Source organism: Dicentrarchus labrax, unplaced genomic scaffold (genome assembly GCF_905237075.1).
Source record: "Dicentrarchus labrax unplaced genomic scaffold, dlabrax2021, whole genome shotgun sequence".
Classification (NCBI taxonomy): domain Eukaryota; kingdom Metazoa; phylum Chordata; class Actinopteri; family Moronidae; genus Dicentrarchus; species Dicentrarchus labrax.
Window position 1 is genome coordinate 6187336 of NW_026136705.1, and position 14016 is coordinate 6201351.

A 14016-nucleotide genomic window follows, 5' to 3' on the forward strand; every position below is an offset into this window, starting at 1 on the left:
ACTTCACTTCTTCCCCGGAGTTTTTGTGCTTTCTCGTCTCAAAGGTTCTCATGGATCCAGGTGGAGCCTCCTGCCATGGTCCTGCTTGACTGCCATTGCTAATATTACTGATATTATTGTTATCATTATTATTACTATTATTATTATTATTACTACAGTTACTTTTATTACTATAATCACTGCTCATTGTCCCCCATCGTTGTTGTTGTCGTCATCATCTTCTGCATGTTCATCATCATCATCAACATCATCAACATCAGTCACTACTATTAGTGTAGTTGTTGCTACTGTTGTTGCTGTGCACTTTTGTCTCTGTCTCTCTCTCTCTCTCTCATCCCCAGAGTGACACCGCTAGCATGGCTTAATTATACTGAACATGAGTTATATTTTATTTGTATTGTATGAATAAATTTACTTTCCATTTGTCACTTCACACCTCTCTGCTTTCACAAAACTTTCCAGCTGACACAGGTGACATTTTGCTACACCTCTCCTCAGGAAACCATAGACTTGTGAAAAACAACATTGTGGCTTGGTGGTGTGAATAAAAGACCCCCAACCTGAAGTTCATTTAATTAAGACCTTTAGGATCTCTGTGTTGAAGCATTATATATTATTTATCAAAAACAAGCACCCTGAAATCTATCTTTATGTTTACTATATGTCTGATGTGACTCAGCAGAGCATAACAACAATGTCTCTCCTCCATTTAGTTATGACATACAATCTACCTATAATTTTTGTTGTAAAAATAGTTAAATAAAGATACTGAATATTAAGCATTTAATCTTTTTCATAAAATTAATGTTGGGTAGCTTTCAGTTTCAGAAATGGGAGCTAATCCTGAACTATTAACCTTGTGCTTTTTCTGTAGGTATCACATGAGAATCCCTTGAATCAAAAAGTCTGTGGAAACCACAGGGCAGTGATGTCATGGAAGGTCCCTCAGCGCAGTACAAATACATGAAGTGAAGAGGAAACGCAGCACAGTAGAAGTGTTATTGCCCGTGAGTGACAGATATGGAACTGCTACGGCTCAGCGTCTTCGTCTTACTCATACAGGGTGAGTTCTTTACTTTCAATACTCCTTGACTTTGTTGTAAAAAGTAAATGCAGAAAGGAGACGATAAACTGTATCTGATTAAAAATGACTGGACGACAAGTCTTTCAATGGCAATGTGTGGCGTTTCAAAATCTGATGTTTTATTGGGGGAAATTACAAACTCTGATGCTTCTCATGAATCAAATGATTGCATTTGTCTCCAGTGAGCACTGCTGTCTGAGCTCATGCTTTTTGAGATATTTTATATGAAAAGCTAATGATGTAGTCATCAGTAGCTATGATAAATTGCAACCTCATCTGGATTCTCATCCAATTTTATTTCATTTTATTATATGTTATTGTGTATTTATTATTATTTTACTCATTGAATTCTGCCACTCTAGTACAATATGTATGTGTGTATGTTTACATATAAATATGCTGCATATATCTGTCTGTTTACTTACTTACTTTTGTGTGAGGTGTACCAGCATATTATATTTCCTGTGAATTTCCTTGAAGTGTTCTTTATAAATCAGGCCTTAATAATCCAAATGCCTAAAATCTAGAGCTGTCAGAGTTGTTTTCTGTGTTTTTCATGCATTTGTTCCAAAGTACAGTTCAATATCGGTAATATCTTCCACATAACACCTTTCATCAAAAAGTCTTGATGACCTCGGGTCCTTTAAGCCCACTGCCCCCAACGCTGGTGTGAGTTGTGTTTTCCAAACAGCTCGTCATTCTCACCCCGTAGGAAAGAAAAAGCACCCAAAGCCCCCGTGAAAAACCCACAGCATATTGAGATTTTCTCTTACACCGCCCATTACTTTCTCTTTCACCATGAAAGGACTGACCACATTACTTCCTTTCACATCGGGGGGGGGGGCTTCTTCTTTAGCTGCAGTAGAGTGAAGAACAGTTTTTTCTACCTGTCACACCACCTCTGCGTGTGTATACGCGCCACACACACACACACACACACACACACACACACACACACACACACACACAGTCCCAGGACAGTGGCACAGATGAGTCAAACTGTGAGAAACAGGGTTTCAACTTTGGACACCTCTGTGTGCGAGGGAGGGAAACATACATAAACTGCTCATAAAAGGTCATGTCATGAAATGTTGTTGTGCTCTCAGTGTGCTCTTAGTGTGAATTGTCAAAGAAATTCATGTTCCTATTTATGTAATTGCAGTTTCGCTGGCGGTGTGGCAGCGTCTGACTGTGAAGAAAGGTCAGACAGTTGATTTAAAATGTCCAATCACCGATGCTGACCAGACCAATGTGGACTGGAAGAATCCTGAAGGATATATTATGTTCTTCAAGCACAGTAAAGGTGAAGATGACATATCTTACTCTTCAGTCACACCAATAAATGCAATAAGCAGCAAAACAGATGTCTGTCTGATATTTGGGCTAAAATTGCATTGCATCTCTCAGACCTTTTTACGCTCTTTTACGCTCCTAGTGTCCCCAGGTGTAAGGGACAAGCGCTACAGCATCAACAAACTGTCTCAGTCGGAATTCAACGTCCGTATCTCCGATGTCACCTTTAAAGATGGCGGCAACTACACATGCTCTCAGTACGGCGATCACATAACAGAGAAGATAGTGGAGGTGACGGTGTTAGGTGGGTATAATACTGCAGTTGACTGGGTCAAAAGACAAAGACCAGACATGACAGTGATTTAGTAACTGTACTACTAGAGCTATAACCATGACTTGCCATGACCATTGACCTTTTTCACAGCAGCCATTTTGATGTGAAATAATCAAGGGTAATCATAAGTGTTACCAATGATACTAGTTAAGATTCTGTTCTATTCAGGTCAAACAGAGCCCGGGTGCTGCTATTGTGCATGTTGACATACTGGAAAGGCTCTACTACATGAATAAATAGAAGGGAACTTTAATTGATATCAATGGTAACATCTGTGTTTGTATTTCGTGTCAAAATGGCTGCTGTGAAAAAGGTCTATTGTATTATTAGTTAAATGAGAATTTCACGATAGTATAATAACGTTTGCTGTGCTGATTATTTTAAAGGTCATCCCAAAATAACAAGAACAAAACATGACGGAAGATTTGACATAAAATGCTCTGCCGAGGGGAACAGCTATCCTCCCCTGATCTTCTGGAAATTCAATCATGGGCCTGAAATTCTTGGTAAGTTGGCAATAACTAAAGTTGCGAAAAAGCTACACTTTAATGAAGAAGTGTACCAAAGTGATCCATTGAGGCTAACATAACATAGATTAGACTCACAAATACTCCTTTTCCACCAAGGCGGCATGGTTTGGAGCCAGTGCCTAACCTGGAACCAGTTGGTTGTGTTTCAACAGCCAAAGAAACAACTCTTTGCCTGGAAAACTGGTTCCAGTGCGGCACCAACACTTTGCTAAAACCAATAACTTAACTTACAACAAGAGCTGAGGGTCGACTTGTGGCCAGCCAGCTGTAGCTGTTTGGAACATAGATGTTACAAACGTAACGGTGATATTACCTAAGCAAGCAGAGCTACTCATTTCTCACATTAGTGTTTCATTTGTAACATCAAATGAACATTGTTTGTAACCTTAATGTTGCTTTTGGGGTCAGTGACAGTGATGTGAGAAATTAGTATTGTGCTTGCTTGGGCATTGTTAGTTGACCAATAGCTAGCTAACATATGAAACATATATAGTGATGTAATGACGTGGTTCTATGGTGGCTCTCTAGCCTGGGGAAAAGCAAATCCGGAACTAGCACTAGCCTAGCACCAGATTTGCTTTAGTGGAAAGGAGATATTAAGCTGGGTCTTTTGCTGCTTGTTTGTGCTGCAACTTGCACACGGCTATTCTGATCCTCCAGGGCCATAATGTTCTAACTTAAAGATGCACTCGGCTCTCTTTTTGATGAGATATTTTTGTCATACAGCACTGCTGTTTTGAGATGAAACAATCTTCTGATTAATGTGGCATTGTATCCAATAGTTTTGTGCACATAAAATAGCGGATATGCTTGTACATTTGTTTTTGAACACCCAGCACTTTGTAGTGGTCGTCACAACTGCACTTTTGTAAGTGTACAAAAGACTAGACTAGACTAGACTAGATTAGAACAACCACAGAGTGGGCTCATGTTTTATGACGATACCTTCCACAGTTACAGTAATCTTAACCCACGTTTGGTGGGGTTTTGGTTTGGCAGATGTTATTTCAAGCCTCGATGCCATCCATGACCTTTGAAATTCCTTTTTGATTAATTTTGATCAAAGCTATGAGCAATGTCATATCGAATTTGAATATCATTGAATGTATTGAAAGGATAGTAACTTGAGATGCAGCATCTAATTTTCAAGGGGTCCTAAATATATCATATTGTGATTGTTCTTTGATGCAAGCTGGTAGCCTGGGAATCAGACAAATCTGCATTGTGGATCAGTCTGACAATGTCAGGCTGGCAAGCACCTGTCTATAAACTGATCCTAATGCCAATCTATCCCATTCCACAGCTCATTACCAAGTCCTACATGAAGATAAAAAATATGTGTCAATGGCTATTTTACGTGTCCAATCAGTGGAGAGCAGAGTCACTGTGAAATGCCTAGTTCGCCACCCAGCTCTGCACTCACAACCTCTGATGAACTTTGTCAAAATTGGACAAGAATGTGAGTACAATTCATTAAAATAATGATCTCTCACTGTCTTGCAGCTCCATTTTTAGTAACTATTTCTTTAGAAAAGCCCGTATTCGAAGTAAAAATAGCCCTTGTATTAACCAGAACTTGTTTACCATAACGTACTTCTGCATAGATGGTGATATTTGAGGAACAGTGAAATTGTAGTTGTGTCGTCACAGAACAGGGAAAGCACTGGGAAGGTTTTTTCTCATGAATTGCTCCATGACACTGTCCACAGCACCAGACTTTGAAACTTGACCAACCACCAAACAGCCCCATGTAATTTCCTCTTTTTGAATGTTGTAAATAGTCTGGTTTCCTGTATTCTAATTGAAAAAACAGATGTGTGATTTGCAGATTGTTCAAATGTCAGCAAGAATTTTCACTTTAATTTTCAATGCCGTTTCTGCCTATTAATAATAAGAAAACCCCCTCTCTGGCACAGCAGCAAAGTCCCTCCGCACTACCACGACCAGTTCACCTACAGCTCGACCTTCAGGCTCAACAGAGGGGCCGAGAACAACCACCAGCTGGTTCAGACCTGGGAAAACAACAGTGTACCTCGCAACCACAGATGTGAACGGGCATTCCTCAGAGAGCTCTATAAAGTTCTCAGCTGTTCCCTCCAATCAGCTGTTTTCCTCCAACAAGCCAAAGACGGTTACGGCACCCACTGGATTTCCTCTGAACACTGTTACAACCCCAGACGCACGTCTCGCCACCAGTGGTAAGTGAAACCCTTTTTTCCCCTGAAATGATTTCCATCGCACTTTTAAGTCCACATCAGATGATGTGCAGAGATGATATATGGGACACAAAAGACACAGAAGAAAATTAAAGTTATTTTAATTCATTATAATAATGTCATATCAGTTCAAATAGTAAATGATGGCATGCCTCAAAGGCTCAATATTCATAAAAAACATTACGTACAATATATCTACATGAATTTATTTAGATGCACAGTATCTAAAAGAGGAAACTGACTCTACACCTTAAATAATGGTGTGGATATATTAACCGTAAATGTGTTTACCCTTTGCTACACGCCTTATTTATTGCTTTGTATAATAAATGTTTAACACATTACACAAACTATCAGCCCCTAGGATGGAAACTGTTCTCAGCGATCACAATGCTTTTAGATCAGTCGCTTAGCTTTCACTGTAGTTGTGATACCACAAGATCTGTTTCCTGTGACGGAAGTCTCACACTATAGTATGAAACTCAGTAAGTGTACGCTCAAGACCGGGGCTGGAACTGTAACACTTGGTGTAGGTGATAAACTTTTCCGAGATGTACAGAGCATTGTCAAATGTTTGAGATCCCAGCTTGAAGAACATATGTGAACCCAGGAAGTTTTTAACTTTAAAGACAATAGGACAATTTGTCTGAGATAAATCCGTTCTGAGATTAAAAGTTACACAGAACAACTTTGTAAATAATGTTCATCTTCTTGTCTTCATGCAATAGAATTGACCTTTTCTAACTTCTATTTTCTAATGAGGCTTTTTTATCTTCATTTTCTGTAGATAATTCAACAACCTCTGTATTATTAGACTCAACCAGCAGCAGGAATGTCACCATCAGCAATGCAACAAGCTCAACAGGTATGACATCCAGTGTACTGTGTTGTAATATTATGTGCAAAACTATTCTGATGCCATCTAGTGGTAATTCTTAACAACCACAATTGAGCTGTTCCATTTCGGAACAGGATTGAGTGGGCTGAATCAGCTTATTTAAACCTGTGCTAATTATTACATCTTCCTTCTCCATAATTCCTTAAAGGCTGGACATCTGTCTCTGCAACTACAGAGATCACATCCTATAACAGTACGGAGGGAAACAGAACAGGTACAGTACCAGTGTCTGCATGGTTGAGACTAAAATTCCTCTGGTATGAAAATGATAATAAGATACCTGCCTTGTTTTGTCCACATAGTAAAACATGTAATAGGCTTTAAAAAGTGATTCAAGATTTGCTGAAGTAACTAACAACATGCTGTCCATTCCCAGGGAGCTTTGATGACCCGAAGATGCGGACAGGAAGTGGAGGAGGTTCATCTTTACTGGTCTTCCTGGTGACATGCCTGATCTGCGGCCTTCTGGTGGTGGTCACTTTCTTTGCCATCAAGCTGAGGAGAGCGCACATCGCCTGGAAGAGAGGTAAGCAGACCATATATTCCTATTATCTGCTCCTCAGACTAACAACATCACACTGAAGCAGCTATTAATTTGAACTGTAGTCAGGGTCATACATTTATAGAGCAGATCCTTTGTGCTGGTTTTACTCTGGCCTTTGCTTTATGTGTGTCCATATCTTCCCACTAGAAACTGCTGCAATGATCAGTAAAATATGTAGACTTCCTTATTACTGGGTTTGTGTAGTTGCACCACAAAGCTATTTTCTTTTTTAAATGTATTTAAAAAAAACATATTACAGTTTTTATTGTTACAGAGAATGAAGACTCTGATCCATCTGAAGAGAGCAGTAAATCAAAATCAAGCCAGGAAGACAAGAACTCCCAAGGACAAAGGCGAAGAGGTAGGCAGATGATTCAGCACTCTTATGGCTTGTGAGCAGAAGGAACACGGAAATGTACTGAAAGACGTTTGTGCCAGCAGATACTGTAATCCAACTGAAGAAGTTCCTACTGCTTCCATGACACGCTTTGTGAATTAAAACATGGCTCATTTGCTGAAAATGTTGCACAATGGGGTTGAGATTTAATGGGATTATTAGTAAAACATGGCTTCACTGTTGGCAGCCTTGGGGGAAAAGGCACAGGCTTTCCACTTGAATAATGTTGCCCAGATTTATGTGTGAGGAAAAAAAATACATATATATCAAAAACTTTATATAAAATTCTAGTTAACCCTGTGCTGTTTCTGTATGTGCACATCAATGTGTAGCTGTATTTTTGTACATATCTTTGTTAGAGCTTTGTATTGGCAAGAATCTGTAATATGATACGTATCACGATACAGGGGTTATGATTCAATATATTGCGATGTTTAAAAAACAATAGTAATAGTATAAAGAATACATCCCCAAATCTGAGTAAAAATGACACAGTATCACAGTCCCTGTAACATCCAACATCATATAGCCCTCCTTACGTTCACAGCACTGCTATCTGGCAGTTGGGAGTTTAAACACAAAAATCAATATACAATATCACAAAACAAAATATTGCGCTAATCAAGTGTTTTGATATTTTCTTACACCCGTAATATTTGTATATTCTCATTGTTTTATGAATGGCTCATCGAGGACCAATGTCCCATTAGTTGACACACCATGCCAAGCATATTGAAATGCCTGTGAGAAAAAATAGGCTATTTTTGTAACTGTAATTACATTTGACTTGATATGTGCTGAATTATCACAATCAGCTTAAAGCCACTGCATTTAATTTCAAGGCTGGTCTACTTAATTCAGTTCCAGAAACTGAACTTTAACAAACATATTTAACATAAAATGTTCAATATCAGCATGACAAAACAGTCGCTGGTGAGTCACTTGTCTTTCCACAGAAACAGTGCGGGTGTGTAAAGAAGTAACGTGTTCCTTCAATGAATCACTGATTGTAAAACTGCTTTCACTCTCACAGGGATCTTCAACACGGCATTCACACAGTACGTTGTTGAAGAACCACCAGTGATAACCTCAGTGGTAAACACAGCAGCGATGGCAGCGACAGAGAGTGCAAATGAAGAGCAGACTTCTCAACGTCAAACCCCGGAAACAACTTTTGCTAAATGTGACATAAAGGAGACAGAGCTATAGCAATCTGTAAAATATAGAATTTATAATGTCAGCAATATCATGTGCACTGTTATCGTAAGCTTTTTAGCTTTTTTACTGTACTTGTAACAAAAAGAGTGTATGTTTACAAAGAAAACAATATGGTAACACAATGCTTGTAACTGTAGTACTGTACAAATACTGTGTATATATATATTTTTTTACATGTACCAATAAATTATATTTTGCTAGAACATAATAGCATACTTTGTTTGAACATGGATGAGTATGTTTAGGGCAAATATGAATCATGTTTTCAGATATTATCTCTATCTCTTGTGACTTTTTCCATTCAGTGACATCATTGTATCACATGACAACTTAAGGAAACATCTTCATAAAAATATCAGTCACAAGAATCAGTGTAATATACTCTCCAGATGTCTCCTATAACAGGTAGCTAACACTACAGACCATAAGGCAGCAAGTAGAGCAGTTTAACAGAAACAGCAATCACTTAAAGACTGGGAACAGAGGCTGCCCCTATTGTTTGGTTTTTATGTTAGGTAATATAAAACGAAATCATTAAGGGACAAAAATCCGGTTCAGTGTTTCTTTCAATTTTCCATAAACAATGGTAGCTAGATCAGCTAGCCCTCGTCCAACCACGCCTGGGCTCTACTTAGACGTCCCCGGTAATTCCCTAAATGGAATTTATCAATGAAATCGATTCATTTTATTGACTAATAAAACGCATAAACACTTCTATATATAAATATAAAACGTCGGATGGAAGGTTCTAACTAACTACACCTTGTAGCTCCAGAAAAGCTACCGTCTTGAGCCATGCGGTCACTCACAGTGATTATGAAACACGGATCATAAACCAGGAAGTAGGCTGGACGACTATTAACGTCATCAAATATACTATGCGTCATTGGTGGCCCGTTGAGGAAAGACTTCGAGACTCGACGTCTGATTGGCTGCTTTGCCGGTAATATATAAGGTTCCGATAACTGGCCATCCTCCTTTCCCTTCTCATACCGGCAAGGACAAGTCACCCTCGCCGCTGTCCATTCCAACCAACACCTAAAGTCATCCTCGGTTCAACAATTCGGTAAGTCACTCTGGGACGAGTCAGATATGTATGTATTTAAGCCAAAGTGCTTATATTTTCGTGGCTTGTTTCAATGGCGTGAGGGACGTTAACGCTAGCATTTTGCTAACCGTCGCCATAGGCCGACATACGAAGTGAACTTTAAGATATTGAATTGAGATTCCATGAACTGGTGCGACATGTAAACTAGGAGTATAATTCAATGCGTGTAACCGGGCTGTACTCACGAGCACTGGCTAACGTTAGCGCCTTAGCAGGAGCAGGAGGGGGAGGGGGGAGGGTGGGGGTGGGGATTCTCAGATGTTCGAGAATGTTCTCGAACAGCCAGTTTCAAGACGGCCGGAATTTCCGGTTATTTTCAGAACAAAAGCATTATCGACACGTGCCTTAATTTAACTGTGAAGAGTATTATAATTTTCAACATTTTAAAGTATTTTATGGTTAAAACATTTCCGGGGTAATTTTTCATTGATTGTTGCTTTCATATAGAAGATAAAGGTACACAGTACAACTTTCAGTCTTAATCTCGTTTCCGGTCTTAACGCTGGCGTCTGTACGGAACTTGACGTCTGTCACATGACCAGTACTGGCGCCGTGCTCTGGCGTTGCTTAATCTTTCGCAGCGTGGTTTGGCCTAATGTTTTTACACATTAAAGCACTTACGTGTGGAATTTAATTTTTAGCTGTGGTTTTCAATTCAGTTTAGTTTGTAATTTTAGAAGTTCAATATTTATTTAATATCGGGGGTGGTGGTTATTGGTACATACTCGTGCAGACATCAGTCCTAACGGCACCAATGCCTCCAATGGCATGTGTCAAATATGACCAAATGAATGGACTAACTTGTATTGGTTTGTTTGTTACATAGTTTAAGTGTGGTTGCTTAAAACTTCACACCTAGTTTTATGTAAGTGTAATACCCTTGACTAAAACTGCTTTTAAAGTGCAGAAGAATTGTTTGTATCCTTGAGTGAATTGAATTAAGTTTGTTCACATTTCTAAACCAAGATTCTCCTGCCACAAATTTCTTGGGCTGCCTTCCTGAAATGCATGTATTCTAACTGGTATTTGTATGTCAGTCACAGGCTAAAAGTGTTGGCTGTTTCTAAACTGAATCCTGGAAGTCATGCTGTATTCATGAGATTAAACAAACATTTGTTTTTTTTTTCTTCAGGAAAAATGTCGAAGGGACCAGCAGTTGGTATCGATCTTGGGACCACCTACTCCTGTGTTGGTGTGTTCCAGCATGGCAAAGTTGAAATCATTGCCAATGACCAGGGCAACAGGACCACGCCCAGCTACGTGGCCTTCACAGACAGTGAGAGGCTGATCGGGGATGCAGCCAAGAATCAGGTTGCCATGAACCCCACCAACACAGTCTTCGGTAAGACTTCAGTGTTGAACAATGGGATGTGGTTTTGTCGTCCTTGCCACACATACCTGCTGAAAATTGGCAGCATGGTAATCGAGTGACTTGTAATCATAATAGTTAAGCACCTAAGTGCAACCCAACCTGCCTATAAACTCGAGGCAAGAATGACATAACACTGAAATCTCAAATGGTCCCATGTGACCTATTAAAGCACTTGTTCACTGTGATGATGCTTTTCCTGCCATTCGTAGTTTCCACCAGAGGTCGCGAGACCAAAGATGGCCCAAATCCTTCCTTGGATGTCTGAGTGATTTTAAACATATGCAAGCCCACAATGGAGCATATTTCTTGTGATTTAATAAAACACAACTGTCTTTTTCAGATGCCAAACGACTGATTGGTCGCAGGTTTGACGATGCGGTTGTGCAGTCAGATATGAAGCACTGGCCATTTAATGTCATCAATGACAACACCCGCCCCAAGGTTCAAGTTGAGTACAAGGGTGAGTCAAAGTCCTTCTACCCAGAGGAGGTCTCGTCCATGGTGCTGACCAAGATGAAGGAGATTGCTGAAGCCTACCTCGGAAAAGTATGTTTTGGCTTTTGTTTTTTGCATAATTCTTGACAAAGCACACTTTACATACAACACATTGTGATAATTTGACTTATTTCCTTTAGACTGTCAACAATGCTGTAATTACCGTACCCGCCTACTTCAACGACTCTCAGCGCCAGGCCACTAAGGACGCCGGCACAATCTCTGGCCTCAATGTTCTGCGTATCATCAATGAGCCAACTGCAGCTGCCATCGCATATGGGTTGGACAAGAAGGTAAATAAAACGGAGCAATTATGTTTATACCTTCATGGTATCCAGTGTACGTAACAAAATTGAGGTATCATAATTAAGTAGCCTTAAACCAAAACCCCTATTGACTTTTAGGTTGGGTCTGAAAGGAACGTGCTCATCTTTGATCTTGGTGGTGGCACCTTTGACGTGTCCATCTTGACCATCGAGGATGGTATCTTTGAGGTCAAGTCTACGGCTGGAGACACCCATCTTGGTGGGGAAGATTTCGACAACCGCATGGTCAACCACTTCATCGCAGAGTTCAAGCGCAAGTACAAGAAGGACATCAGCGACAACAAGAGGGCCGTCCGTCGTCTGCGCACCGCTTGTGAGAGGGCGAAGCGCACCCTGTCTTCCAGCACCCAGGCCAGCATTGAAATCGACTCCCTGTACGAGGGAGTTGACTTCTACACCTCAATCACCAGGGCTCGCTTTGAGGAGCTCAATGCTGACCTGTTCCGTGGCACCTTGGACCCCGTGGAGAAGTCGCTCCGTGACGCCAAGATGGACAAAGGGCAGATTCATGACATTGTGCTGGTCGGTGGCTCCACTCGTATCCCCAAGATCCAGAAACTGCTCCAGGATTTCTTCAATGGAAAGGAGCTCAACAAGAGCATCAATCCAGATGAAGCTGTGGCCTATGGAGCTGGTGAGTGTCTAGCTTATTAACCAAACATATCTACCCGATTACAACTGGTCTGTCTCTTTCAAGATCTAACTAGTCACCCTTATTTACAGCTGTCCAGGCAGCCATCCTTTCTGGGGACAAGTCAGAGAATGTGCAGGACCTGCTGCTTCTGGATGTCACCCCTCTGTCCCTGGGTATTGAGACCGCTGGAGGTGTCATGACTGTGCTGATCAAACGTAACACCACCATTCCTACAAAGCAGACCCAGACCTTCACCACCTACTCCGACAACCAGCCTGGTGTGCTTATCCAGGTAAACCTCAATATAATATTGTCCATGTTGGTCAGTTTCGCAGTGATGACGTTTATTCCTGCCATTCGTAGTTTCCACCAGAGGTCGCAAGACCAAAGATGGCCCAAATCCTTCCTTGGATGTCTGAGCGAAATAAACTCCGCTGAACTGTAGACACAATGTCGAAAGTATCTGACCCTGCTTACTTCCAACAGGTTTATGAGGGTGAACGTGCTATGACCAGGGACAACAACCTCCTGGGAAAGTTTGAGCTCACGGGCATCCCTCCTGCTCCTCGTGGTGTTCCCCAGATCGAAGTGACATTTGATATTGATGCCAACGGCATCATGAATGTCTCTGCTGTCGACAAGAGCACTGGCAAGGAGAACAAGATCACAATCACCAATGACAAGGGTGAGTTTTGAGCAGACTTCAAGCAGAGTCTCAAATGTAGTGTGCCACAGTTTCTGACTCCGCCATTTGCCTCCAGGTCGTCTCAGTAAGGAGGACATTGAACGCATGGTTCAGGAAGCTGAGAAGTACAAGGCTGAAGACGATGTCCAGCGTGACAAGGTATCTGCTAAGAATGGCCTGGAGTCATATGCTTTCAACATGAAGTCCACTGTGGAGGATGAAAAGCTTGCCGGTAAGATCAGTGACGACGACAAGCAGAAGATTCTGGACAAGTGCAACGAGGTCATCAGCTGGCTTGACAAGAACCAGGTAATTCTCATGACAAAAACAAACATTTCACATGTCATAAATGTTCTTGAATACTAAAATGTATTTTGTCTTGCAGACTGCTGAGAGGGATGAGTATGAACATCAACAGAAGGAGCTGGAGAAGGTGTGCAACCCCATCATCACTAAGCTGTACCAGAGTGCCGGTGGCATGCCTGGTGGTATGCCAGAGGGCATGCCTGGTGGCTTCCCTGGAGCCGGCGGTGCAGCTCCTGGTGGTGGTGGATCCTCTGGCCCAACCATTGAGGAGGTCGATTAAACATTCCATCACTTCGGCTGCTACTGAGATGTTTTCTAAGAAAGTAACCCTCTTATAGCACAAGTTACAACAAGCTAAAGAGTGCAATATAAAATAAAACCGGGTTCAGGGATCACATTTATTGCATTGTATGCGACAACTGGGAACAACTTGTATTTGGCACAGCTGAGCTGTGAGTTCATGTGTGTTAGTGTTTTGTATGAGATGTCACTGCCTTGACAATAAAAACAATCTTCTAACCCACACTGTCACTCTTGTGTGAAACTGGATAAAAAGCAAGTTGCTATAGCAGCTGC

General features: G+C 41.0%; 2 protein-coding genes and 2 non-coding genes across 6 annotated transcripts; all 4 read left to right on the top strand.

Annotated features, from left to right (window-relative positions):
* Positions 1-969: 969 nt before the first annotated feature.
* Positions 970-8722, top strand: LOC127364211 (cytotoxic and regulatory T-cell molecule). Of its 3 annotated transcripts, none has more exons than XM_051401586.1 (11): positions 970-1063; positions 2247-2387; positions 2520-2681; positions 3098-3217; positions 4545-4700; positions 5158-5439; positions 6245-6322; positions 6504-6569; positions 6732-6881; positions 7159-7260; positions 8330-8722. In XM_051401586.1, the coding sequence occupies exons 1-11, from the start codon at positions 1021-1023 to the stop codon at positions 8503-8505; spliced, it is 1476 nt and encodes a 491-aa protein (XP_051257546.1). In that variant the 5' UTR covers positions 970-1020; the 3' UTR covers positions 8506-8722. The 3 variants fall into 3 exon arrangements, with proteins under 3 accessions (XP_051257546.1, XP_051257547.1, XP_051257548.1); XM_051401587.1 differs by having other exon boundaries at positions 971-1063; positions 5161-5439; XM_051401588.1 differs by having other exon boundaries at positions 972-1063; positions 7174-7260.
* Positions 8723-9421: 699 nt separating this feature from the next.
* Positions 9422-13963, top strand: LOC127364198 (heat shock cognate 70 kDa protein). Its single transcript, XM_051401566.1, has 9 exons — positions 9422-9580; positions 10755-10964; positions 11335-11540; positions 11630-11782; positions 11894-12449; positions 12539-12741; positions 12936-13134; positions 13211-13443; positions 13520-13963. Exons 2-9 carry the CDS (start codon positions 10760-10762, stop codon positions 13718-13720), a joined length of 1956 nt encoding a protein of 651 aa, XP_051257526.1. The 5' UTR covers positions 9422-9580; positions 10755-10759; the 3' UTR covers positions 13721-13963.
* Positions 11171-11263, top strand: LOC127364763 (small nucleolar RNA SNORD14). Its single transcript, XR_007885071.1, has one exon. It is a non-coding gene; the product is annotated as a small nucleolar RNA SNORD14 (small nucleolar RNA).
* Positions 12779-12872, top strand: LOC127364762 (small nucleolar RNA SNORD14). The gene has a single exon (XR_007885070.1). It is a non-coding gene; the product is annotated as a small nucleolar RNA SNORD14 (small nucleolar RNA).
* Positions 13964-14016: the final 53 nt, after the last annotated feature.